Source organism: Cebidichthys violaceus, unplaced genomic scaffold, assembly GCF_023349555.1.
Source record: "Cebidichthys violaceus isolate CVI_PGR_0920_01 unplaced genomic scaffold, fCebVio1.0.p SCAF_30, whole genome shotgun sequence".
Taxonomy (NCBI): Eukaryota; Metazoa; Chordata; class Actinopteri; order Perciformes; family Stichaeidae; genus Cebidichthys; species Cebidichthys violaceus.
The window spans coordinates 1,655,446-1,680,395 of NW_027176484.1; the positions used below are offsets into that span (position 1 = coordinate 1,655,446).

The 24,950-nt window shown below is 39.1% G+C and overlaps 2 protein-coding genes across 2 annotated transcripts; one reads left to right on the forward strand and one right to left on the reverse strand.

The window, feature by feature from the left end:
* Positions 1-224: 224 nt before the first annotated feature.
* Positions 225-12,349, forward strand: cdhr5a (cadherin-related family member 5a). The gene is made up of 14 exons (XM_068724406.1): positions 225-384; positions 2,333-2,505; positions 4,619-4,678; positions 4,806-4,895; positions 4,996-5,082; positions 5,240-5,344; positions 5,428-5,613; positions 5,777-5,867; positions 6,112-6,209; positions 6,355-6,561; positions 7,547-7,660; positions 7,771-7,837; positions 8,638-8,798; positions 10,237-12,349. The coding sequence occupies exons 1-14, from the start codon at positions 294-296 to the stop codon at positions 10,804-10,806; spliced, it is 2,100 nt and encodes a 699-aa protein (XP_068580507.1). The 5' UTR covers positions 225-293; the 3' UTR covers positions 10,807-12,349.
* A 198-nt stretch (positions 12,350-12,547) lies between these two features.
* Positions 12,548-21,670, reverse strand: ctsd (cathepsin D). The gene is made up of 9 exons (XM_068724414.1): positions 21,527-21,670; positions 19,396-19,552; positions 17,686-17,809; positions 17,477-17,595; positions 15,086-15,285; positions 14,687-14,809; positions 14,149-14,293; positions 13,369-13,467; positions 12,548-13,108 (listed from the first exon to the last, which is right to left on the reverse strand). Exons 1-9 carry the CDS (start codon positions 21,580-21,582, stop codon positions 12,947-12,949), a joined length of 1,185 nt encoding a protein of 394 aa, XP_068580515.1. The 5' UTR covers positions 21,583-21,670; the 3' UTR covers positions 12,548-12,946.
* Between the last annotated feature and the right edge of the window lie 3,280 nt (positions 21,671-24,950).

Genomic DNA, 24,950 nt, shown 5'->3' on the forward strand with positions numbered 1-24,950 from the left:
CATTCCTCTGCTGGACTCCTCCCAGAATGCATCAGGGCCACCAATACAGAATGACCCGTCCAGCTTAAAACAGATGCAAGTATTTTAGTAGGAGGCTGCGAGTCCTCTGCTGGCAGGCGCTTAATGCAATATGTGCCCGTAAGATGAAGTCACAAACATTGCGACTGTAGTCGACTCCCACTCGCCGGGGCAGCACAGACGGGGCATTATGTGGACGAGTACCAGCTGGTACCACTGGGCTCCTCATCCTCCTTTCGGGACTTCATTCGCTGGTGCCTTTTGAAAATCAGGACATGGAAGTGAAATCGAGGAGCCAACCTGTGGACGTTCTCCTCGGATGCATCGTCGCCGCCTGCCTTTGTGCCGTTTGTCCGGCCGAAAGACGTGAGTAGAGCTCTGAACTCTGCGGAGGGCCTCGGCTGCTGGCTGGCGAGAGGCTGGGGAGGGATGGGGATGTTGGGGAGGATTCAGAGAGACACTGGATGTTTTCTATTTCTGCTCCTTTTTAAAGCACTTTAACCTTTATGGACTCTATGTCCACTTATGATCCCTCGTGAAAAGACAAAAACGTATTTTTAGGGGCCTGAAGAGGTCAAAGAAGCCAGTATTTTACCACAAACACACAGATATTCTTAATTAATTATTGCAATTCATAGTAATTCTTTCCTTCCCCCCCTTCAGATTTTGGGGCCCATTTACTGCTTTAAAAGAATAGAAAATAGATAAAAAAAATCGGATTGTTTTTAAAGGGTTAAGACGATGGGGTTTGTTTTCAGTGCAGCCCGATAACACTGAAAAAAAACACAACATATAAGCAGATATATGACATATTAGACAATAAATACTATCAACAGTGGGACTTGATGTTAACCCTGAAGGTTCTAATTGAGAATAGCTTTGGCGTGTTTGTCAGTGACACTTTTCTCTTGGTGTGGTGCAGCGGAGGAGCGTCCTCAGCGACGTAGTAACTGTGTTGTTGGGCAACAAGTGTTGCTGCTGCGTCCAGAGTTATTGGATGTGATCACACACCCTCAGAGCAAATCTACGTCTCTACAAGACACGGAGAAGCATTATTATATATGCTTCTAATATTAGTGCGATAGTGAAGATGCTTTTAAAGCTTTCTATCTCGTTGGTCGTGTGATGTTGCTGCTAGTTTCCCTACAGGTGCTCATGCTTTATCTTTTCGGTTGTTGGATTTTATTTGTTTCGTGCTTTTATGATTGTTTTATGGGTATGGATATCTCTTTTATACTTTGTGTATATATATATATATATATATATATATATATATATATACACCTAACATAATGTGTTGTGTGTTTTCATGAGTCTTTGCTATTTTTATTCTTTCCCTATCTTTGTGTCACGTTGATGTGGCAATAAAGTTTTGAATTTCGATGCCGTCAGACAGAGCCAGCTGTTTACACCTGCTTCTACTGTTCATGCTAAGCTAAGCTAAACTAACCAAGGCCTGATGGTGATCAGTTTGCTCTGCAGGGTTTTTAAAGTAAAAAGTGTGACTGTTATGCTATGAAATTTTATATCAATAGATTATAATTACGCATGTATTAATGTAAAATCAGGATTTTACTGTTATACTTGATTAATTTTAAACTATTAATGAATGATTATTTTCATTATGGATTCATCTGCTGATTATTTTCTCCATTAATCGACTGATTGGTTTGTTAAAATAGTAAAAATAGTGATAAATGTCGCCACAATCAACCCAAGCTCAAAGTGACACCTTCATAAATTTGTTTAATCCAAACATTTTTACTAAAACATAAACATTATTAACTTTATTAAAAGGAAAAGCTGCAAATCTAGAGCAAATCAAATGTTTTTACATGGTTTAACATAGTTTCTAATTCATTTTCTGTCAATCGACTAATTGACTAATGGACTAATCCTTTCAGTTTTAATTTATCTAAAAAATAAACATATTTTATAACTTTAGTGTGTACAAATCTTAATTTATGAAGTAACTAAAGTTGTCAGATAATTGTAGTGAAGTAAGAAGTACAATATTTCCCTCTGAGATGACTTTGATGTAGAAAGTGTGGATCAAGTAAAGTACAAATACTTTATCCAGCACTTGAGTAAATGTAGTTACTTCCACCACTGCACAGTATATACCATCAAATTACTTGTGTTTGAAGTCAAGTACACCAACTAAACTTGGTAATAATCGTAACTGCATGTACAATAATCTCTTTAGTATCTTTATATAATTTGATCAAATCTCTTGAGGCTCCTACTTCCTGTCTCCTGTCTCCTGTTGATCGTAAGGCGTCCTGATTCGTTCGATGCCTCTCTCCTCTCTCAGTCTGCACGGTTCCTCCGGGCCCCGTGACGGTCCTGGAAAACAGCACGGCCGACGTCCAGCTGGTGACGATCATCTCCAGCAGCGACGCCACGCTGACCGTCACGGTGAACCCTGAAGACCTGTTCTACCTGAAGGGAAACGCCCTGATGGTGAAGAAGGGACTGGACTACGAGGTGATTCTAGATTCTAGAGTCTAGAACATGTGATCCTTCTTTTCTTTTAAAATGTGTGATAGAAATCCACTGAGTGGAACATTTTACATAAATATGTGATGGTGACAGTTGTTTTCAAGATGACTTCAAACATATCTTTTGCATTTCCTTTCAGCTATTTCTAGTTACTTATTGGTAAAAGTACACACCAATACTCCCATCAATAAACTAATGTCAGACGTATCTGTAATCCAGTTTAATCACATGTAATATAGATGAGCAGGAACAATGGAGGTTATCGTTGTCTGTCGTACGATGTGTTGAACAACATGTACTTCAGAATTGTTTCACAATAATTGTGATAAAAATGACTCCTGCTGAGTGGAGACTAATCTGATTGGGCAGATTTCAGTGATTCATCAGTGAGGGGAGCCAATCAGGACCCAGTCCAGTTGTGATGCTCTCGATATAGTCTGAAACTACTACACAGTACCTTACCTAAGTAACATGCATACAAGAAGTGAACGTAGTCGACGTGACGTCACCCGTTGGTTTGTGGGCTGCCGTTTTGAAACCTCGAGTTCGGTATTTTTGCCGTCGTCATCTTGTTTTTATGCAACCAGAAGTGACACCAGAGGGAGGAGCCAAGTACAACCCAACACTGAATAAGACATTTATGTAACAATGTAACAACAAAGTAACAATTAACTGAAAACACACTGTGAAAGAGTTAAAGTTGTAAGACGAAAACACGGACAACTCCCAGACTGGACAACGCAGTGGTAGAGACCTGTCAATCACAGTAAGCCCCGCCCAATACGAGTACCCTGAAAGTGACACAGAGTATTGAAGAAGACTTGAAACTAGAGATTGAGACCATAAACTCATGTTTACAATGTTTACTGAGGGAATAAATCAAGAGAGAAGTAGAGTCATTTTAGACTAGACTTCTATACAACCAGAGGAGTCGCCCCCTGATGGACACTAGAGAGAATGCAGCTTTAACACATGAAGCATTGGCTTCGCCGCCTGGTTAGATAGATACACAAATTCACTTAAAAGCTCTGTAAATCCGAGACAAGCTGCAGATTCAGGTGACAATCCCAAGTTTCTGAAATTTCATCCACGTTTTTCCTCACTTGTGTGTTTTCGTCGGGTCAGATTGGACAGACGAGAGGACAAAAGAAACGGGACATTTTCTTGTGTTCGTAGTGTTTTTAGAGAAATGTCCTTTTCCTCTAATGCTTCACGTGAAGCGGAGTCTGTTTCTGATGACGGCAAGCTGGTCACAGCTGGATCAGCTTTAACAGCTGTAATGGAGGTTCATGTGCACTGTGTGGATACTAATAAAGGCACACAGTCACCATCAATGCCAGAGCAGCAGGGTTTCTCTCTGCAGCCTGTTACCTGTTTAACAAACACCTGAACATGAATAACAACCTGCATTCTGCATTCATACTATGTCCTGCTCAGAGTGACAGGAACCATTTCTGCTGTTATTCATTCATTATTCTGTATTTATTGACTTTAATAACCCAGAATCTAATTATGGTTTCTACAGATTGAGACCATCAACTCATGTTTACAGTGTTTACTGAGGTAATAAATCAAGAGAGAAGTAGAGTCATTTTAGACTAGACTTCTATACAACCAGAGGAGTCGCCCCCTGATGGACACTAGAGAGAATGCAAGTTATTTAACATGGGACCTGTAAAATACCCAGGTGTCAACAGCATTGACGGTTAGAAATATTTCATACTGCAACTTTAAAATGAAACCAAAACAAACTTTAGCAAATAATTGACTTGATCATATATTAAATCGGGGAAATGTAGCGTGCTACAAGAGCACCTCTTGTCCAGTAATTTACGTAATCATGGCAACTTAATTATCCTCAGTGGGACTCAGAAGGTAGAGTCCCTCAATCAGAAGATCCCCGGCAGCCATGGCCCCTGCCATCAGTGGCTACCATGCAAGGTGCCACTTGAATGGGTGAATGATGACATGTAGCGTTAAAGCGCTTTGAGTGATCGAGAGAAAACCGCTACACAAGTACAAGTACAAGTCCATCTACCATCTACCGTCAGTGTTTGGTGTATTAACTCTGTCTATGTAACTGCTGTGTGCTTGTCAGTCGTTGCACAGTGCAGCTCTGATGGTGTGGGTGCAGTGCAGCAAAGAAGGCTCCAGATCTGTGAGTAAAACAAACACAATATCGACAAAGACGCCGACAATGAGGAACTAGTGAAGCGAGAACACAGCAGTCAGAACATTGTGTGTTTGTTTCTGATTTGCAAACTGAGCTGCTGCTTCTCTTCCAGGTGAACGAGTCGGTTGAAGTCTTGGTTGAAAACGAGAACGATAACCCTCCAAACTTTGCACAAAGCCACTACGTACTGGAAGTGAATGAGGTTGGTGTTTCATGTGTGTGTGTGTGTGTGTGTGTGTGTGTGTGTGTGTGTGTGTTTGAGGTTTTCACACGATGTTGACTCTGAGTTTGGTCTCCTGCAGCTCACTCCAGTCAACTCCAGCGTGGGACTGATAGAAGCATCAGATGTTGATTCAGAGCCGCTGTACTACCGCTTAGAGCCTGCCACCGTAAGAAGATGCTTAACGTGACGATGTAGTGAGGCTTGACTCACATGTGATGTTGTTATTAGCATAGAGAACAGCAAGATACTGAGGGAACTTCAACACGTGCTGTACGTTTATTTATATAGATATGTTTTTAGTTTTTCTCTGTCTGTTAAATCAGGATAAATACTTCCGTCTGGAAAACATCAACACTCCAAAGATAATTGTGAAAAGCATCCTGGACTACGACGTCGTACAGAAGATCTCTCTGGTTTTACACGTGCAGGTACAGTCACCATTTATTAAAAAACAACATCCAGGTGAGGCAGGCTTCTCTGCGACCATGTGAATACGTGTCACATGTTCCAGGACACGCGCGACGGTTCGGCCTCCGACAAGCCCTTCTTCACCTCCGTGGCCACCATCACGGTGCAGGTGAAGGACGTGGATAACCGTCCTCCGTGGTTTCAGCCTTGTTTGAGGACCAACCTGGGAATCGCCAAACTGTGTGTGAGCAGCGGCTACAAAGGCAAAGTCAATCTCACCGAGAAGGAGGTGAGTCCTCATTTCATAACATTTCACTTCACAGCGCCTGTTCAAACACATGAAACTTGCACTTTAAGTTAATATATTTTTTAAAAAAACGTAATATTCTCCTAAAAGACGTTGGATTTATTTAAAGACGAGGCACTGAAGCACATGACCTTGTAATCCACAGGACGGGCCGTTGGTGCTGGAGCCCGGTCCGGTGTTCGCCAAGGACGGAGACAAGAACCGGAGCGAGCAGATCAGCTACAGAATACTCCGAGGTTTGAACTGAACACAATCTATTTCTATTTGCTTCCGGTCATGATGTGTTTGGTAACTCCTCTTTATCATCATTATCATTAGTAGTAGAGGTGATCTAGACCATCTTCACTAACCATCATGAAGACAAAACTAAAACATGTGTGCAAGGTCTTCCTTCAAGCGTTTGTACTACAACGTTTTGTAGAAACACGTTTTCTCCACCAGCTTCTCGCTCACAGTGATCACGTTTTCTTTCATCCTCAGGAAATGAGGGAAATATTTTCCAGATTGATGAGGAAACGGGAAACATCTCCATGGCTAAAGCTGCTGATATTGTCGGCCCAATAGCTCTCACTGTTCTGGTAAAAAAAATAAATCTCTCTTGACTGTTGTTCTGTGGTGATTTTGAATGGGAAAAAAATAACAAAATGAGCTTTTTAGTTAATGCAAAAACATGGATGTCAAATTTGGTCCGACTCGGTTTGTCGTCCTCTCTTGGCACATCAGGCGTCACAGGTCACCAACAGGGATCAGTTCGCGGTGACGCAGGTGACCATCGACGTGATGAAGAAGAGCAGGAACCCTCCTCGCTTTGAGAAGGAGCGGTACGAAGGATTTATCTACAGCAACTCTGTCCCTGAGAGCATGATCCTCCGAGACAGAAGCACCAACCGGCCCTTCAGGGTCCGAGCTCGGGACGAGGACTTCGCCGCCGTGAGTCTTAAACCTTTACGTTAATGTGTTGCTCCAGATTTTAAAAAATACAATCTAATTTTTCTTATAAAATCTAACCATTCACAAGATTAGTCAATATGTGTCTGACCTGATGACAATTTAGTGGTGGAGACCAAAGACAGAGCTAAAAGAGAGACAATATTGGAGTCACATTCATCAGGCGGACACAAACACAAAGACTCGTAATGAATGATAATGTTGCTCTGTAACCGCTGAATGTGGAAATAAGCAACTGTTTGCTAACAAGTTTGCCATAATCAACTTTACGAGGGGTCGATAGTTACACCAAACTGTCTTTGAATGCTGAAATAAAGAATACTGAAAACCAGAGGTTGTCTTTTGAATATTTATTCTCTGCGCAGAGAAGATTCAATCATCACAACAGCATGCGTAGAGTCTCAGTGAGGAGGAACCAAGTGTAAAGTGAACGCGCTTTCTTTATACTGAAGGAGCAAAGGTGGGGGCCGATGTGACAGACATTTCGGTCTCAGACTGACAACAATGGAAAACAAGCGGCCAGACGGCCTCGGCGCTGGAACATTGTCATGCAACTCAGTTAGTTGGTGCTCACGCTGCATATGTGATTGTAAGCTCTCTTGAACTATAATGCAGACAGCTGTAGGCGTCTTTTGTAAGAAGACAAACTCAGAGACAACCAACATGTATTCTACCTGTCCAGAACCAAATGGCAGGAAGAGAAACTGAATGGACAGATTGTTTTTTTTAACCAGGAATTGAAAAGCATCGCTTAAATGACTTTCAGCAGATTGACACAAACACGACTCCAAATGAAAGATATTGTTTCTATTTCGATATGTCAACGACTGATTAGCTAGAACAATCAGGGCTTTGTTTCGGTGGGTTTGTTTCTGTCTGCCCCCCCTAGTGGTTAGAAATGTGTAAATTATGATAATACCTCACATCCCTACATCATTTTACTTTGTTTGTTTTATTTGTGCGTCAGGGTGCGAATCCAGATGTGAAGTACGAGGTTCAGTACAGCAGCTACGTCAACGTGACCTCAGACGGGTTTGTGATCCTCAAGAGAGTCGTGAAGACGGAGTCCTTCGCGCTTCAGGTGATAGACGTGTAAACGTTTTCAGATCAAGCACAATGAAACATCTTTGAATACATTTACTGACACTTTTAAGCTGTGAAATTGTTTTATTTGTCTTAATCTGAATGCAGCTCAGAGCCGTGGACACAACAACAGGGGAGTTTGGAACGGCTGCCCTTTCTGTTCAGGTCATACCGGGTAAAAGCATCACTGTTACTCTCTGTGACACCGGCTGACAGTGCTGTAAAGTGACCCAGTGCATTTTATAAAGTACAGCACTAAAGTAACATTTGAGGGACTTGTATTGTAGTTGAGTGGGGTCAACACTGATAGCTCTTTTAGCTAACTGTTAAAAGACTGTTAGCTCTGTTAGCTCTTTTAGCTAACTGTTAGAAGACTGTTAGCTCTGTTAGCTCTTTTAGCTAACTGTTAAAAGACTGTTAGCTCTTTTAGCTAACTGTTAAAAGACTGTTAGGTCTGTTAGCTCTTTTAGCTAACTGTTAAAAGACTGTTAGTCACAAAAAATGTCAAAAAAAGTCTTAGTATTGTAGGTCATAAAAAAATGTCTTATAAAGTCATATGAAAGCATGTCAGAGAAAAATGTTGTAGTATAACATTTCATAAAAAATGTCATAAAAAGTCTTAGTATTGTATGTCATAAAAAAAGTAGAAAAATCAAACTATGTCATGTAAACATAATACAAAGTCATAATATGGTATGTTATAAGAAATTTCATAAAAAGTCATAGCATGTCTGAAGAATCTGTCATTAAAAAAAAAATCATGATATATGTCAAATAAGAAATTTCATAAAAAGTCATAGTAAAGTAAGTCATAAAAAAATGCCCAAAAAGTCATTAAAAAGTAGCCAATAAAAACATGTCATGGTATAATATGCAATAAAACGGTCATAATACATTTGAAATGAACATATTTTCAGGTAATGTTGGATTCAGCAGGTGTAGACTTCGCTCACTCCCCCCGTCTTCCCTTTGCAGCCGTGGCCATCCCGTCTCCCTCAAACGTCGGCTACCGTCCGGGCGACATGGCTCTCCTGGGTCTGGTCATGGCGGCGCTGCTGGTCCTCTGCCTCATTGTGATCGGCTTCCTGATTTCCCGCTTGTGGAAGGGAAACGCCAGCGTGGACAAACTATGCGAGGTCAGTCAGCGGTTCTCTTGTTTTGGTTTTCCGTGTCGTTTAGGTCCTATCGTTAATGTGCTGTATGCGATTGTTCATCCTGTGTGTTCCCGTATTAATGGAATAGTTTGACATTTTGGCTTTTATGTGTAAGTTAATGAAAAAAACATCAATAGTTTTAAAGGGAAACATCTTTATCTTACTATTGTCAAGTTATTATCATACCTGTTAACAATTTTACATTTTTAGTTTAGAGCTAATTTTGTAGGAACTCTTGTGACACATCAATCTCTTTAAAGAGAGAGAGACCATTTTCCTGTCCCTCGTATATGTATGTTAAGTATGGAGCTATAGAGCCGGGAGAAGATTAGCTTAGCTTAGCATAAAGACTGGAAACCGGATTGAACAGCTTACCAAAGTGAAAAAATAATGAAACTCATTGTATCTCATTTGTTTAATCTGAACACAACCAGAAATACAAAAACAACAATTTGTGTTTACGTGCTGCAACTTTTTATTGGTGTACATTTTCCCCTGCGTCCAGTATTTATGCTAAGCTAAGCTAATCGCCCACTGACATCAGCGCCATGCTTCACGCTCACACACACACACACACACACACACACACACACACACACACACACACACACACACACACACACACACACACACATTAGTGGTCATCTAACTGTGTTTGGATTAAATGGTCTCTCTCGCTAAGAAAGATAATGTGTCTCAAGACTTCCTGGGTAAATAAATACATATAAAATAAGATATAATTATTACACATTACTGCATTGAAGTGGGAGTAGTGGGTTGATTTTACGAGAAGCTAAATGGAGTTATGAAAGTTAAAACTTTTCAATTGGTAAGTAAAGGAAGTCTTGAAAGTGAAAGAAAAACAATGTATGCCTTTACAATGAATACTCTCTTATTTGTGCTGCATTTTATTATTCATTACATTACGTGTTCTGTAAGGTCCTGAGTATTTAACTTGCGACACATCACATACACTTTAAAAAATACTTTTTAAACACCTTGTATGGCAAGAAATACGACCTTATATAGATTTAGGTGGACGCCACTGAGTTTTGGCATTTAAATAATTTCCTTCATAGCCAGAAACAAGAATCTTTGTCCTGCCCACAACGGCCTTTAAATGATCTTTTACCTTTTGAAACTATTGTTGTTGTGTGTTATGTGTTTCTGCTACTTTCTAACAGTTCTTATTCTCGCTGCGTTTCAAAGCCACCTCCATACTGTGACGGTTTAGGCGTCACACACAGACTCGGCTGCCTTTTCAGAGCTCCTCCTGTGTGGCTTTGATGAATATTTATCAGCTGAAATCCACAGAAGGGCTCTGTGTAAAAACAGAACAAATGAACCTAGCTCGCTCTCGATGCCCTCCATGCTTCATTAACTGCTGGATTAATGGGGTCCCTCTCTCCTTTGCCTGTAGTGTCTGGGCCCCTGCCTGAAGTCGGACGAGCACCAGTCCGGCCACAGGGACTCCCTGCAGTACACCAACGACGGCTTCCAGACCGAGGGCGACCAGAGCCGCAGGCGCTGGAACAACGTTCTCCCCGGACGGAGCACCTTCCCCCAGGCCCGAGGCCGGGTGCTCCCCATGGAGAGACGGGGCCGCCACTGCTCCTCCTGCGGCGTCCACACCAACAACATCCCCAAGGGGAGCCCCTCCGTGAGACCGTCCAGGAAGGGAAGAGGAGACGGGGACGACGAGTACGAAAAGAGGTCCATCCGCAACAAGCAGAGGAGGAAGGAGGGCCAGAAGACGGTGTGGTTCAAGGAGATCGAGGACTCCTCCGACATCGAGGTGGAGATCATCCCAGACACCGTGAGCCCCGTGGAGGAGGAGACGGAGGAGGAGCTGGATATGGAGGGGGTCGTCAGAGACCCGGCAGCCCCGGTGAGAGGGTCCGACGGCGGGCAGGAGAGCCAGAGCACAGAGGAGCAGGACCGTGAGAATACCGGTTCAGAAAAAGAGAAGGGAGGCCAGGAGGAGGGCTGACGGACAGAAGGTCAGAGGACGAAACTGAGCCGTTTGTTTTCCTGTTTTGGAGACGACAGCCTGCGACAGGGAGGTCTCAGAGGTCCAGGACGCAACGTCCAACATCTCTGGATAAACCTCAAGAACACATTAAAAGGTCCAAACAGTATTTATTTTCTGCTGTGAGCATCTTAGAAGAAAGATCCAAGCTTTATAAAATGCTTAAAACACATACTTAGAAACAAAACACCGGCGCTCACAGATAAAAGGTCTCCTTAGTACACAAAAGGAACGCGTGCTGGGAACCTTTGGATTTAGATAAACTGGTCGAACTGCTGGTTTGTTTACAACTTGACTGCTTTGTAGAAATGTCCTCATGTTTCCAGATGTCAGCAGTAAGTTCGATGAGTACAATGTTCTCATAACGGATAGAAAACCAAGGTCTAAACTACTAAAACAACATCCAAGTGGTAATAAAGTGAGATGAGGGCAATGTTACAAAATCACTTTCTAATAAGGCATCATTTATAATTCAAAAAAAGGGTTTATATGTTGTAATTAGGGCTGAAACTAACTTTTCATTATCTATTAATCTGCAGAGTAATTGTTTTGTCGATAAAATTAAAATTTTCTAAAGCCAAATGTTTTGCTTTGTCTAAGAAATGGTTAAAAACCCAAAGATGTTACATATTCTGTCATGTAAGACAAGAGGAAAGCATCACATTGTCCTCTCTGGTCTATTAGTTAACAAATCATTTATTAACGCTTTATAAAGTACTTATGTCATTGATCTAAACAACTAAGTTTAACTAAGCCCTCCATCGTGCAAGGCAAGTTATCAATTACAGATTAATATAAGAACTCTTTCAGTCTAAAGCTTTACATGTTAATGAATGGATATTAGTGCAGAAAGTCAGCGGTCAAATGATTAACTGGAGCCTAAAGCAGACGTTCTTCTTAACGACTTATATTTGATCTATAAAGCGTTAAAGGATTATATTAACCATTAATAATCCCATAGTAATAGTATTTGTTACATTTCTCTTTTATAAACAAGGATGCCTTATTAGAACGGTTATTGTAATGTTGGATCTACTGGATGTTTTTGCATTAATTTGATGAAGTGTTATTGATTGGTGATGTATTTAATTCACTGAGAACAGAAAGTCCCATTTTATGTGTTTATAAAGTGAATTTTCCAGATGTTTACAGTAATATATATATATATATATTTAATGGATATAAAACTACCATGATAGATTTTTTTCAGGAAGTCAGCTGATAACACAAGTCAGCAATAAAAGGCCAAACCCTGCGGGTGAACGAGGACACCGCGGTGCTGCGATGAAGATTTACTAAACCGGATTTTATGGTGAACAATACACGTGAAGACAAGCGTGATCTACTGAATACTAAAACAGCTGAGGAGACGTTTTTATGTGGACTGTATTTTTATTGAGAACGTTAAAGTGAAATAACTTCTTTTATGGATGAATCTTTGGTTGATGTACAGTTGACTTTTTGTACATTTAAGTGATGAAGAGGATAATAAAGTTTGGAGGATTTGTTGAGCCTCGCTGGTAAATTTAAAGTGTCACTTTTAAAAACGTCTGATATTTAAAAAAGGAAGGAAGAGTTCGGTCTTTTGGGAAATGTGTGTATTCACTTCACTGCAGAAAGGATTGATACTCTCATTTCTGTACACTAATTATGAAGTAATATCCAGTTTAATCTGTGAAGTGCTAACAAGACGAGTCACTGCTTCTTTTAAAAACGGTTTATTCAGGCCAATCACATCAAGATACATCTCAAAGTCAGTAGAAGAGGAACAACTTCCTCCTAAAACGCAAATTAAAATCCCTGATTTAAAAAAAAAAAAGAAAAAAGGATCACTTGAAATGTTTAAAATGGGCGATGATCCCCGATCACGTTAACCCGTCACACAACATATCAAATCACCAATCTTTCACACACACACACACTGCTGGAAATCGTACACATAGTGATCGGTGCATTCCGGCTCTACACACACACAAACGATCTATCGCTAATTACTGTTCGATTGCGAAGCAACAGAAGACGTGTGCAGCTCAGATTGTTTTAGTTTTTTCGTGAAGCGTTGCATTTTGAACGTGTGCCTCCGGCGCAGGCGAAGATGCGCTCACTTGGCCGTGGCGAAGCCCACCCTGTTGTTGTCCCGGTCGAAGACGGTGTAGTGCGGACCGATGAATACGTCTCCCAGAATCCACAGGGGCCCGGCGGGGGCGGGGATGTCCAGACCCATGAAGCCGCTCAGACAGATGGTCTTTCCAGCCTGACTCACCTGGATAATGAGAAGAGTCAGAGACGTTCTTCAATCAATAAACGGATGAAACAAGGAATGTGTAATCACTCCTCAGACAACAACGCAGCCTCCTCCTGGCTCAGCAGAGTGGAACAAAGCTGCACTTGTTTAGTTTTTTTTCATGATGCAATGCTCCGTCCACACGGCGTCTATTGTTGCTGAAGGAGACGCCTCGCTGTCGCCCCCTGCTGGAGGATAATCATCATCATCATCACCACCAGTCTCACAGGAAGTCTCACCTTGAGGACGTACTGCTCTCCGGTCAGAGAGTAGGTTTTGCCGCCAACGTTGAAGGTGATGACGGGCAGCGTCGGCACCTTGTCACAGCTCACCATGTACTGAAACGACCAGAGCACAACGTCATGTTAACGTACTGAAGAAAGAAGGTGTAAAACTACATATGACAGTGAATCAGAACAAAAATGAAGTAAATGTAGTGAAACCTGTTATTAGAGGAAATGAAACATTGGAGAACATATTACAATAAAAACTTAAACTACTTCTTGAATGTAGCAGTTATTTCAACACGCATAACAAAAAATGATTCTCAATTAATTGTTTGGTCTATAAAAAAGGTCATTAAAATAATTTAAAAAATGGTAAAACGTTGATGAAGTCCAAAGTGATGTTATAGACTTGCTCGTTTTGTCCAATAATTAAAAATAAATAGAAATTTAGATTATCAATCTCATAAGGAAGAAAAGCAAACAAATTCTCAAAATCCAAACAGGTGGAACCAGATAAAATATTTTTTAATAAATATAATTTATATATTTATAGTTGAAATAATTGTCCTCAAAAACACGTCAGTCTGCAGAGTCTTTGTTCACAGAGTTATATGAGAGAAGTACAAAAAAGTACAGACCCCACAGTTTCAGTTTCAGTGTGTGTGTGTGTGTGTGTGTGTGTGTGTGTGTGTGTGTATTCATGGTGATGAAGGAACAGTGTGGTTCACTGTTTTTTAGAGCCGTCAGGCTTTGAGACGGAGACGATACTCGTTAAAGTCCGGTTGGTCTCACCTCTCCCTGGATGAGAGGCGTGGCTCCGATGGCCTTCTGCAGGGCCTTGACCTCCGCAGAGGGGCCGGTGATCAGAGACGTCCCCGTGTCCACGATGACCTCACAGCCGTCCTTACACAGGCTCAGCTGGTTGCCCACCAACATCCTGGAACACAGTTAAGATTATGGTCTGTTTGACTCTAAATGGACCATAATGTACTCAATGAACATCATGCTGTATTGAAGAAGACTTGAAACTAGAGATTGAGACCATAAACTCATGTTTACAATGTTTACTGAGGGAATAAATCAAGAGAGAAGTAGAGTCATTTTAGACTAGACTTCTATACAACCAGAGGAGTCGCCCCCTGATGGACACTAGAGAGAATGCAGCTTTAACACACTTCATCGTTAAATTCACTAGTCAGATCCGCCTTGATCCCTTATGAATGCTGGCAGAACTGGTTTCTGGTATTAAACACCTTTTAAACAGAACGACATGACTGCGTGATTAAATAAACTCTAATCCTTGTTTAAAGTGTAACGTTGGAGCTCTCACCCGTCCATGTGGATCTGCCAGTAGGCCTGGCGGGTGACGTTGACGTAGTTGAAGTCTCCGGTGTAGTATTTGGGGTCGGTTCCTCCCAGCAGCAGCTCACCGCCGGGCTCGGTGTCCGGGTTCCTGACACGAGAGACAGAAAGAGAGAGAGAGAGACAGAGAGAGAGACAGAGACAGAGAGAGAGAGAGGACAGGAAGTTAAAGCTTCGTCACAACGGATGGAACAACATCAGAGGATTAAAACGTTTTAAACCAAATTACAATAAAGTGTTTCTCATTTAACCCTTGTGGTGTCAAGACATGCAGACAGTTTCTTTAGTAGTCAAATACAAGGTTCTGAAACATCTGCGATACACAGAATGAGATCATGACTCGACTGAAATAGCGGTTCGTCCCCACCTGTTCAGGTAGAAGGAGAAGACGTTCTGGTCCACCTTCTTCTGGCTCATGATGTTGTCAAAGACCGGAGCCACGCCGTCCACGGAGATGCGTGGGTAGGCCATGCCGAGGATGCCGTCGAACTTGGCGGCGATGAAGGCCACGCCGGGCTGCTTGATGGCTTCACCGAAAAGCTGCTTATCCACCGAAAGGTCTCCGATCTGGAACAGCAAGGGGGAAAAAAATAATAACAATAAAACAAGGTTAATCAAGTAAAACTCCTCTCAGAGTAGTGGTGTGACGGGCCGTAGTCGATCAACAATCTGTATGCATTAATGATGAAATAAAGTTTGTTATTGGATGATATTCAGTAAAAGAGGACGTCAGCATTAATGCTTTTATAGTCGCCGATCTCTAATGTTACATTTTAAACAACAAATCTGTGTTTAAATCAACAGGAGGAGAGCTAGTAGCGCTAGCAGCACCGCTAACGTACAGAGTTCACCTACATTATGATGCGTTCAGGCTCTGTTCAGTAAGAATGCGTGTCGGGTGAAGGTTAGTTATAACGTTATCATGACGTGTTCACAGAAATCCAGTTGTTTGAAGATGTTTTCATCTATATTAGATATTACAGATGAATTATGAGCTGTTTAACTTCCTAACAGTAGCTCGAAACAGCTTATAATATATAATTTATACTACTAATAACAATAATTGTTTTTACAATAAAATAGAATCTTTTATTTCCCAATCATTTGAATTTAAAAATAAAAATATATAATTTTCTTTTTTTCCAATTCTTAATAGAAAAAAATATTTTTTTCTATTTCTTAATAGAAAAAAATAATTATTTCTTATATAAATAATTAATAAAATTAATCATTTCTTAATGGAAAAATTAAAAAGTTTAAAAAATTTAAAAATGATTAACCGTAAGCTGTTACTTACGGTTACGGTAAGCTGTTACGGTTAAAAAAAAAAGAAATAATAATAAAATAATTACGGTAAGCTGTTACTTACGGTTAATTTTTATTTCTTAATAGAAAAATTAAAACAAATAAAAAATAATTCTATTTCTTAATAGAAAAAAATATTATTTCTTATATAAATAATTAATAAAATTAATCATTTCTTAATAGAAAATTTAAAAAAATGCAAAAATGATTAACCGTAAGCTGTTACTTACGCTTACGGTAAGCTGTTACTTACGGTTAAAAAAAGTAAAAATTTCTTAATAGAAAAATTAAAACAAATTAAAAAAAATTATAATAATTAACCGTAAGCTGTTGCTTACGGTAAATCTATTTCTTAATAGAAAAAAATACCATTTCTTATATAAATAATTAATACAATTAATCACTTCTTAATAGAAAATTTAAAAAAAAATTAAAAAGCTGTTACTTATGGTTACGGTAAGCTGTTACTTACGGTTAAAAAAAGTAAACATTTAATAGAAAAATTTAAACAAATTAAAAAAATCTATTTCTTAATAGAAAAATTATTTTTTTTCTATTTCTTAATAGAAAAAAATATTATTTCTTATATAAATAATTAATAAAATGAATCATTTCTTAATAGAAAAATTTAAAAAAAATGCAAAAATTATTAACCGTAAGTAACAGCTTACCGTAAGCGTAAGTAACAGCTTACTTTTAAAAAAAAGTAAAAATGTCTTAATAGAAAAATTAAAACAAATTTAAAAAAAAAAAATAATTAACCTGTTACTATTAAGCTGTTACTTACGGTTACATTTTTTTAATTTTTATTTCTTAATAGAAAAAAAAAATAAAAAAATCTATTTCCGAATAGAAAAAAATATTATTTCTTATATAAATAATTAATACAATACAATACAATACAAAAAGCTGTTACTTACGGTTAAAAAAGTAAAAATTTCTTAATACAAAAATTAAAACAAATAAAAAAATAAATAAATAAAAATTCTATTTCTAAATAGAAAAATGTATTATTTCTTATATAAATAATTAATAAAATTAATCATTTCTTAATAGAAAAATAAAAAAATTATTAACCATTGTTGTTTACGGTAAGCTGTTACTTACGGTAAAACATTTTTTTTTAAATTTCTTAATAGAAAAATTTAAACAAATTAAAAAAAAAAAATTATATATATATATATATATATATATATATATATATATATATATATAAATAAAAAGCATAACACTCAGACTTTTTGATGGTTTACTCTTCAGAGCGTTGAAATGATTTTGGGGTTTGGATCCTTGTAGACCAGCTGCTATAACCAAAGAAAACAGATTTGTATCTGTGGATATGGATCATCAATGGGTATCGGCAGTAAAAAATAAAATAAAACCACATGGTCGGAGGATCTCTAAAAGTGATCTGATCCGTGAGCATCTGACTCTAGTGCGAGGATGAACTCACCGTGCACGTGTCCTGACTGAGGTAGCCCGACAAACTGCCCGATCCGTACTGGATGGCGAAGGCAGTGCCGTTCTTCACGTAGGTGCTGGACTTGGCAGAATTATATTTGTGGTGAAGCACTTTAAAAAGAAGGAAAATAAATAATAAACGTCATTTTACAGCCGACATGCGGGGGAGCGTTTCTGCGCGAGGACTGGAGTTGGACTTACAGCAGGCGATGTCTGTGAAGGAGCAGTGAACGGAGGGAACCCAGAGGTTGGAGGAACCCGTGTCAAACACCACGGTGAAGATCTGAGGGGGGGTCCCCAGGCCGATCTCGCCGTAGTACTGGGCCTGGACGAGAAAACAAAAACACGTTAACAAGCTTAGTGGAGAATGAGCCCACCAGTAAATACATCCATGTGAGAGAACGCATAATCCTCGAGCTGATCTGGTGTTTTCAGGAAGAGAGATTACGATAATCCATCACGGCGGAAAGAAAACCGACAGCAGAGAAACGGAGCCTTATTCTCCAACAGACAGTTTGTAAAAATTAAAAACTCAGCACAATCGACATGAACTGACAAAGCTCACGATTACAGTCATCAACCAAGTAAAAGAGTTGGATAGAACCACTCCAAAATAAATGCTGTGAAAGTCATTAGCGTGTCGTGATTGATACTTTCATTCATGAAAACAAAGTTTAAAACTTGCAGATGCAGGATTGTAAACTCCAACAGTCTAGCACAGTCACAGGATTGATTCTTTACATCTTTGATTAAGTAATCGTGTGCTTTTATTTTGAAATAAAGGCAAACTGATGGAGTTGAAACAGTGATCAGCATTGATGTGATCGGTTGTGTGTCCATCATGTCACCAATGAGAGTTCAGTTGCAGTTAATTGAATACGTTTAAATGATACATCGAGACTCTTTTATAAATGTAAATAATAAAAAAAGGCCATTTGTATTTCATAAATACTTCACTTATGGGGTCAGTCAGGATGCAGCTTACGGTTAATAAGCTGCACTTCAGTCCGTATGAGAGTCTAGAGATTAAAACCACCACCAGGTCTGACAAAGCTCAGTTAAGTCCAGACAGTCTGATGAAGATGAAGATGAAGATGAAGAGGCCTCACAGCTGTTGGTGTCAGCGAATGTCAGAAGGACGCAGGTCAAATAGTTACAGAGTCACGACAATAAATCACTCGCTGCCGTTTTTGTGTGACTCAACAAACGATGACTCAACAAATGTAGGAAGTGAAGCAGAGTTCTGTTTCATGTGACCAACAGTCACTCTGGTCTAAGACCTTCAGACTGCAGAGAGATTTGTCAAGTCATCCAAGACTCAAAGAACTTCCTCTTTTGTTTCTCTGAGCGACATTTGAAAGCTGCCAGATTTATCGTGGCGATGATTCGACTAAATTACAGAGAATGAAACGGTCACTCGGTGGTATTGTAGCGGTTTAGATGGTTTTGTTTGTCCAGATTTTGTATTTGACATTTATTCCTTTAACCTAATGTTGAGTGAGTGAGTGAGTGAGTGAGTGAGTGAGTGAGTGAGTGAGTGAGTGAGTGAGTACTTAAGATGACTTTCAACAATGTGGATGTAATCTTGAGAGGCTGACTGATGTCATTACTGAAGATAAAAAGGGGATTAAGAGCCTGATAAAGTGACAGACTTTGTTTAAGAGGCGTGAAGATCAACCCTGAATCAGTTTAGTCTCTTTAGAGCCGATGTTACTCGTCACCAGAATGAATCAGCCGCTCTGGAAAAAAAAAGGTGCGTTTGCAGAAAATAAAAGAAAGAAATGGAGGCGGCGGCCTCAACACAAGAGGACCTTTGTTGTTCTCTGCCCCAGCTCGGTGAGCGCTGCATTAGGGGAAAGGGAAGGAGACGTTAAGGGTCCACGGGTCAGTGGTCTGGACAGCGATGCTTACGTCAAGGTAGTTCTTCAGGACCTCTGGAGTGGGTCCGTTACCGGGGGGGAAGCCAAAGTTGTACTTAAGGGAGGGCCGGTCGGCCCGGAGCTGCTCGGCCGTCTTCCCCGAGTCGGTCAGCTCACGTCTGATGGAACGGAATTTCTTTAAGGGAATTCTGAATGGGAAGAAACACAGACGGCGGATTTAGGACTCGATACAACAAAAAAAAACAGATCCAGAGCTCTGCATCTTAACATTTGTGGACAAACGCAGTGCACATTGACCCACATTCTACATGCTTATCTGCACAGCGTTATCTCTCAGACGGTTGCAGTATACCGTAGGTGCTGTTCATAAAGTATGACACAACGTCTGTGACCAGAAATGACCCGAATATGTCAATATTATAAAAACACACATTCAGGTTAATAGCTACAAAGAGCTGAAACCACGGCAACAGTCCTGAAATCCATCCTACAGTGTGTTGTGCTCTAACGATTCTTTGATTAGTCGTCAACTCAAAGTACAACTATTTTGATAATCGGTTTAAGAAAACTCTCTGATTCCAGCTTCTTAAATGTGATTATTTTCTGGTTTCTTTCCACTTTGATATTTCAAGTGGACAAAAAGAACAACATGTTCTAGACCAAACAGCTAATCAAGAACATAATATCATTAGGTGCAGCCCTACTGTATTGTTATAAAGAGAGTGTTTGCCATGTATCCTACCCTCACTGATATACAAGGGGTGGACAAAAAAATAGAAACACCTGCGATTCAGTTTCCAAAAATGATCCTAGAGTATCAAAACCTGCAGAACATGGATGATGAGTTCTCACAGGACCGCTGTATTATTTTCACCCACCGACCTAATAAAGAGAACTTACATCTACTGTAATGAGTTCATGAAGAGTCAACTAATATCAGGCTTAATCACTGCTGAACCCTGAAGAAATAGGAATATCAAACTAAGAGCAAAGTACTTCCATTGACATCGGAGTCATACTGCTGACACTATACAGTTCAGTGTCTGTAAACAGACAACAAGTCATGTGACAGAGACACTAGATCACAACCATTGCTACCATGTGACTAAAAAAAAAGCTTTGTATTTTTAGTGACCGTGGCTAAGTGGAGAGCAGGGCCGCCTTTCAATCAGAGGGTTGGCGGTTCGATCCCCGGCTCCTGCTCTACTAGTCTCATGTCAATGTGTCCTTGAGCAAGACACTTAACCCCAGAATGTCTCCCGTAGCTGCGTCTACGGTGTGTAAAAAGATACTGAATTGTAAGTCGCTTTGGATAAAAGCGTCTGATAAATGACCGTAATGTCGTCACGATACATGTGCAGAGTCCAAGGCTGCAACTACACAACACAAGTTACCAGAGCTTCAAACGGGGGGGGGGGGACCTATTTGAATGATACAGTTTAGTTCTCTGTAATATTTTACTAAAAGAAATATCTAAAACGGTTAGAAACAATACTAATAATGAAAAGTGGGACTGGTTCTGTGAGAGCAGCAGTTCAAAATAAAAAAATAAAAAAAGGTGTGATGAAGCCTCGCCCATTATACATACATATACATACACACACACACACACACACACACACACACACAAAATACTTTATAGATCAAGTGGGAAACTGCTACAACAATAATGTCTCATACTTAAAACACGCCTACTGCATGTATATGAAGCAGCCTGGTACATTAATGATCCCATATGTAGTCCAGCAACCATTGCTCTGCTGTCTTACTGTCTAACGTCACAGCTTGTGTCTGTACATAGCAGTTCAATGTTTAGGTTTTAACTGTGTTCACCTTGTTTTTAAGCTGCATGTCTATTTCTGTGTGTTTCAACACATTGGCTGCGCACACACACACACACATGATACTAATAATAAACAGGATAAATCCTTAAAATAAAGTCGGGATCCACCACCAGCATGATGAACTGGTTTCCATCACCGGCCCACAGAGAAGTGGTGGGATCACAGCAGAACTAAGCAGTTTAAATGAGTCACGTGATCAGCTGTCCCCGCTGACACAGACGAGCTAGCGGCTAAAAGCTTAGCATTAGTTCCCATACATAGTGTTCCTTTCGGCTCAAAACACATTAGACCAACAGACGTTTAATTCAACGTTCTTACCGAACGAGCGCGTCGGCGGTGAGGGCCGCGAGCACGACCAGGAGCAGAACCCTCATGGTGACAGTCGAGAGAATTAAAACGAACCTACTGAACACAACAATGACGGAGCAGGTCAGACTTGTTGTCGACAAACTGCCGACTTTATATCAGCTGACTGGAGCGCTGTTACTTTAACTACGTCACTTCCGGCCTTTAGTGCAACGCTCTGCTTTTTTTTTTTTTTTTTTTAAATTGCACAATCATGGTAGGCACATGTATGGAAGACTTACCATCTCATAATTATGACTTAGTATCTAATAATTATGACGTACTATCTCATAATTATGACGTACTATCTAATAATTATGACTTACTATCTCATAATTATGACTTAGTATCTAATAATTATGACGTACTATCTCATAATTATGACTTAGTATCTAATAATTATGACGTACTATCTCATAATTATGACGTACTATCTCATAATTATGACTTACTATCTCATAATTATGACTTAGTATCTAATAATTATGACGTACTATCTCATAATTATGACTTACTATCTCATAATTATGACTTAGTATCTAATAATTATGACGTACTATCTCATAATTATGACTTAGTATCTAATAATTATGACGTACTATCTCATAATTATGACGTACTATCTCATAATTATGACTTACTATCTCATAATTATGACGTACTATCTCATAATTATGACTTACTATCTTAGTATCTCATTATGACTTTTTCCTCATAGTGGCAGAAATGGGCTTCCATACACATGTCATATAAGGAGAACAGTTCACAATAATTCAAGAAAAGCGACAACAATAACACAACAAGAAGGAAAAATAAATTATAATAAGCTTTTGTGATAAACATGTTACTATATCAATAACAAGTATATTACATAATAATTAGGATTTCTGTGGACTAGAACAAGACAATATTTCCCAACTATATTTCTAAATATATTTGATGTAATGCTATATTTTAGTCGAGTTACGATTGGAAAATATAATGCTGTATATATTACAATTATTTATTATTTTATGGAAAAATTCCATATTCAAAACCAAGCCAAATGTCCTGCACTTTATTAATTAATGTAATAATTTGAGTTCTTTAGATTAATATGCTGATTCTTTTGATAATTGATTGGTTGTTTGGTTTGTAAAAAACACATTTCTGAGCCCTGACTCCTTCACAGTGTTTGTTTTTGTTCAACCAACTGTTCAAACCTTTATAACGATTACATTACAAAAATTAATAGAAAAATAATCAAATCTTCATATTTGTGAAACTGGAACCATGAAATGTTTTTACATGAAAAAAACCATCAAAATAGATGCCAAATAATTTCTGTTAATTGTTTCAACTGTATTTGTATAAACTGTTTTGTAGTTCAATTTATAACAAAACATCATATTTGATAAACTCTTCATATATTTTGTGCAAAAAATCTTAATTTGTAAAAACTAAAGTTGTCAGATAAATGTAGTGGAGTAAAACATACAATATTTCCCTCTGAGATGTAGTGAAGTTGAGAGCAGCATGAAAAGAAAATACTCAAGTAAAGTACAGTTACCTCAAAATTGTACTTGAGTACAGTACTTGAGTACTTGGTCACATTTCACCACTGGTTCTTTAACAAATATACTTCTCATTTAATTAAATTATTGGTCTGCCAGTAAAGTCAGGTCTTCCACCAGGTGAAATATTATAACAGTATATACTATACTGTTTTAGTGAGTAAATAAAAAAATTGTTTGTAATGATGAGGACTGAACAGCTTGTGGCGACCTCGTCCCACAAATCAGAGACCACCACCCGGGGTTCTCCCTCAGTCTACACATCACACTTAAACCTTCCTCTCATAAAACCTCATGGGGGGAAACTGAGCAATTAAAACATCACAATCACAGACGGGCTCTTTCTTCCTTTGTAACATTATTCCAAATACTGAAAGTCAGACATCCACAGAAAATGGGATGGGATAATGTTTAACAGCATGTCTGAAGTCTCACAGCACGACTGCTTGGAAAGTACTGCAACTATAGATTTCATTAAAAGGAAATTCAAAACATAGAATTGCAGCAAAACACAATAATTAAGGAATCCAGAGAGATTGTGAGGAAAAAATGGCATTAAAACAGCTGAAGATGATGACCTATAATTTAGACGCATATGTTCATAAAATACAATAAATACAATACAATAAATTGGATTCGATTCAGTCCTGTTATATCCTTGAAGACTGAAGCAAAACAAATAGGACCAGTTCATCAACAGTTTGACGTTTGATGTTGGAAGTAAAATCCCAAGAGCCTTAAAAGAGCTGAAGGCAAATACAACCAATCAGCCCTGCGTTATGGTCTGTTTGACTCTAAATGTTCCATAATTTACTAAATGAACATCATGCTGTATTGAAGAAGACTTGAAACTAGAGATTGAGACCATAAACTCATGTTTACAATGTTTACTGAGGGAATAAATCAAGAGAGAAGTAGAGTCATTTTAGACTAGACTTCTATACAACCAGAGGAGTCGCCCCCTGGTGGACACTAGAGAGAATGCAAGTATAAAGACACTTCCACGTTGGCTTCTCTCGGCAGAACCGGAGGTTACCGCCTGGTAAAAACATAAAAGTCTCTCTCTAGAGCCGGTGTTTGGTTTGTCCGTTCTTGGCGACTATAGAAACATTTCGGACGGTGAAGAGAACCCGCTCCCTATGTAGATATGAACAGCTCATTCTAAGCTAACGAAACACAAAGAATCTTAGTTTCAGGTGATTACTCATTAAACATACTTATGAATATCATTCATTCATTTATGAATCCCCCTAAATGTTACTCACTGTTCCTTTAAGTAAGGAGCAGATTAGCCTAGCTTAGCATAAAGGCTGTACGCAGAAGGAAACAGCTAGCCTTGCTCTGTCCATAGTTAAACAAACCTAAAACATGTGAAAAACATCAAAGAGAGTGGTACTGATTTCCTCATTCAACTATCTGCAAAAAACAAAACATAAAAAACGTTTCAGTGTATCAGCAAATGAAAATGATGAATACAATAAAATGTCCCAAAACAGAAATGAAAAACCAATTAATTTCAGATCACGAGGGTTTGAACATTTCCAGATAAAGAGGTGTTAATTCATTTATAATCTTATTTGAGTTTTAGTATCCTAAAGGGTCCATATTGCAGATTTCATAATTTTCGTCCTTTTATCACGCACACTCCTAAAACGAATTGTTATCAGGTGGCTAATTCAGGAGAAACATATCTTGCAGACGCTGTAGAATTTTGTTCAAAGGATCAGATGATAGAGAGCTTTCATTTCCGACTACAAGTAGAAAACTCAACACACACACACACACACACACACACACACACACACACACACACACACACACACACACACACAAAGCTTCAGTGT

Coding starts and splice junctions, on each gene's coding strand:
- ctsd (XM_068724414.1), bottom strand. CDS start 21,582: ATGAGGGTTCTGCTCCTGGTCGTGCTCGCGGCCCTCACCGCCGACGCG. Junction 14,810..15,085: donor TTCTCCTTCTACCTGAACAG/GTGGGGACGAAC, acceptor CTCTCGTGTCAG/GAACCCGGACACCGAGCCCG. Junction 14,294..14,686: donor TGGCAGATCCACATGGACGG/GTGAGAGCTCCA, acceptor ACTGTGTTCCAG/GATGTTGGTGGGCAACCAGC.
- cdhr5a (XM_068724406.1), top strand. CDS start 294: ATGGAAGTGAAATCGAGGAGCCAACCTGTGGACGTTCTCCTCGGATGC. Junction 4,896..4,995: donor ACGTACTGGAAGTGAATGAG/GTTGGTGTTTCA, acceptor GGTCTCCTGCAG/CTCACTCCAGTCAACTCCAG. Junction 7,661..7,770: donor CGGAGTCCTTCGCGCTTCAG/GTGATAGACGTG, acceptor ATCTGAATGCAG/CTCAGAGCCGTGGACACAAC.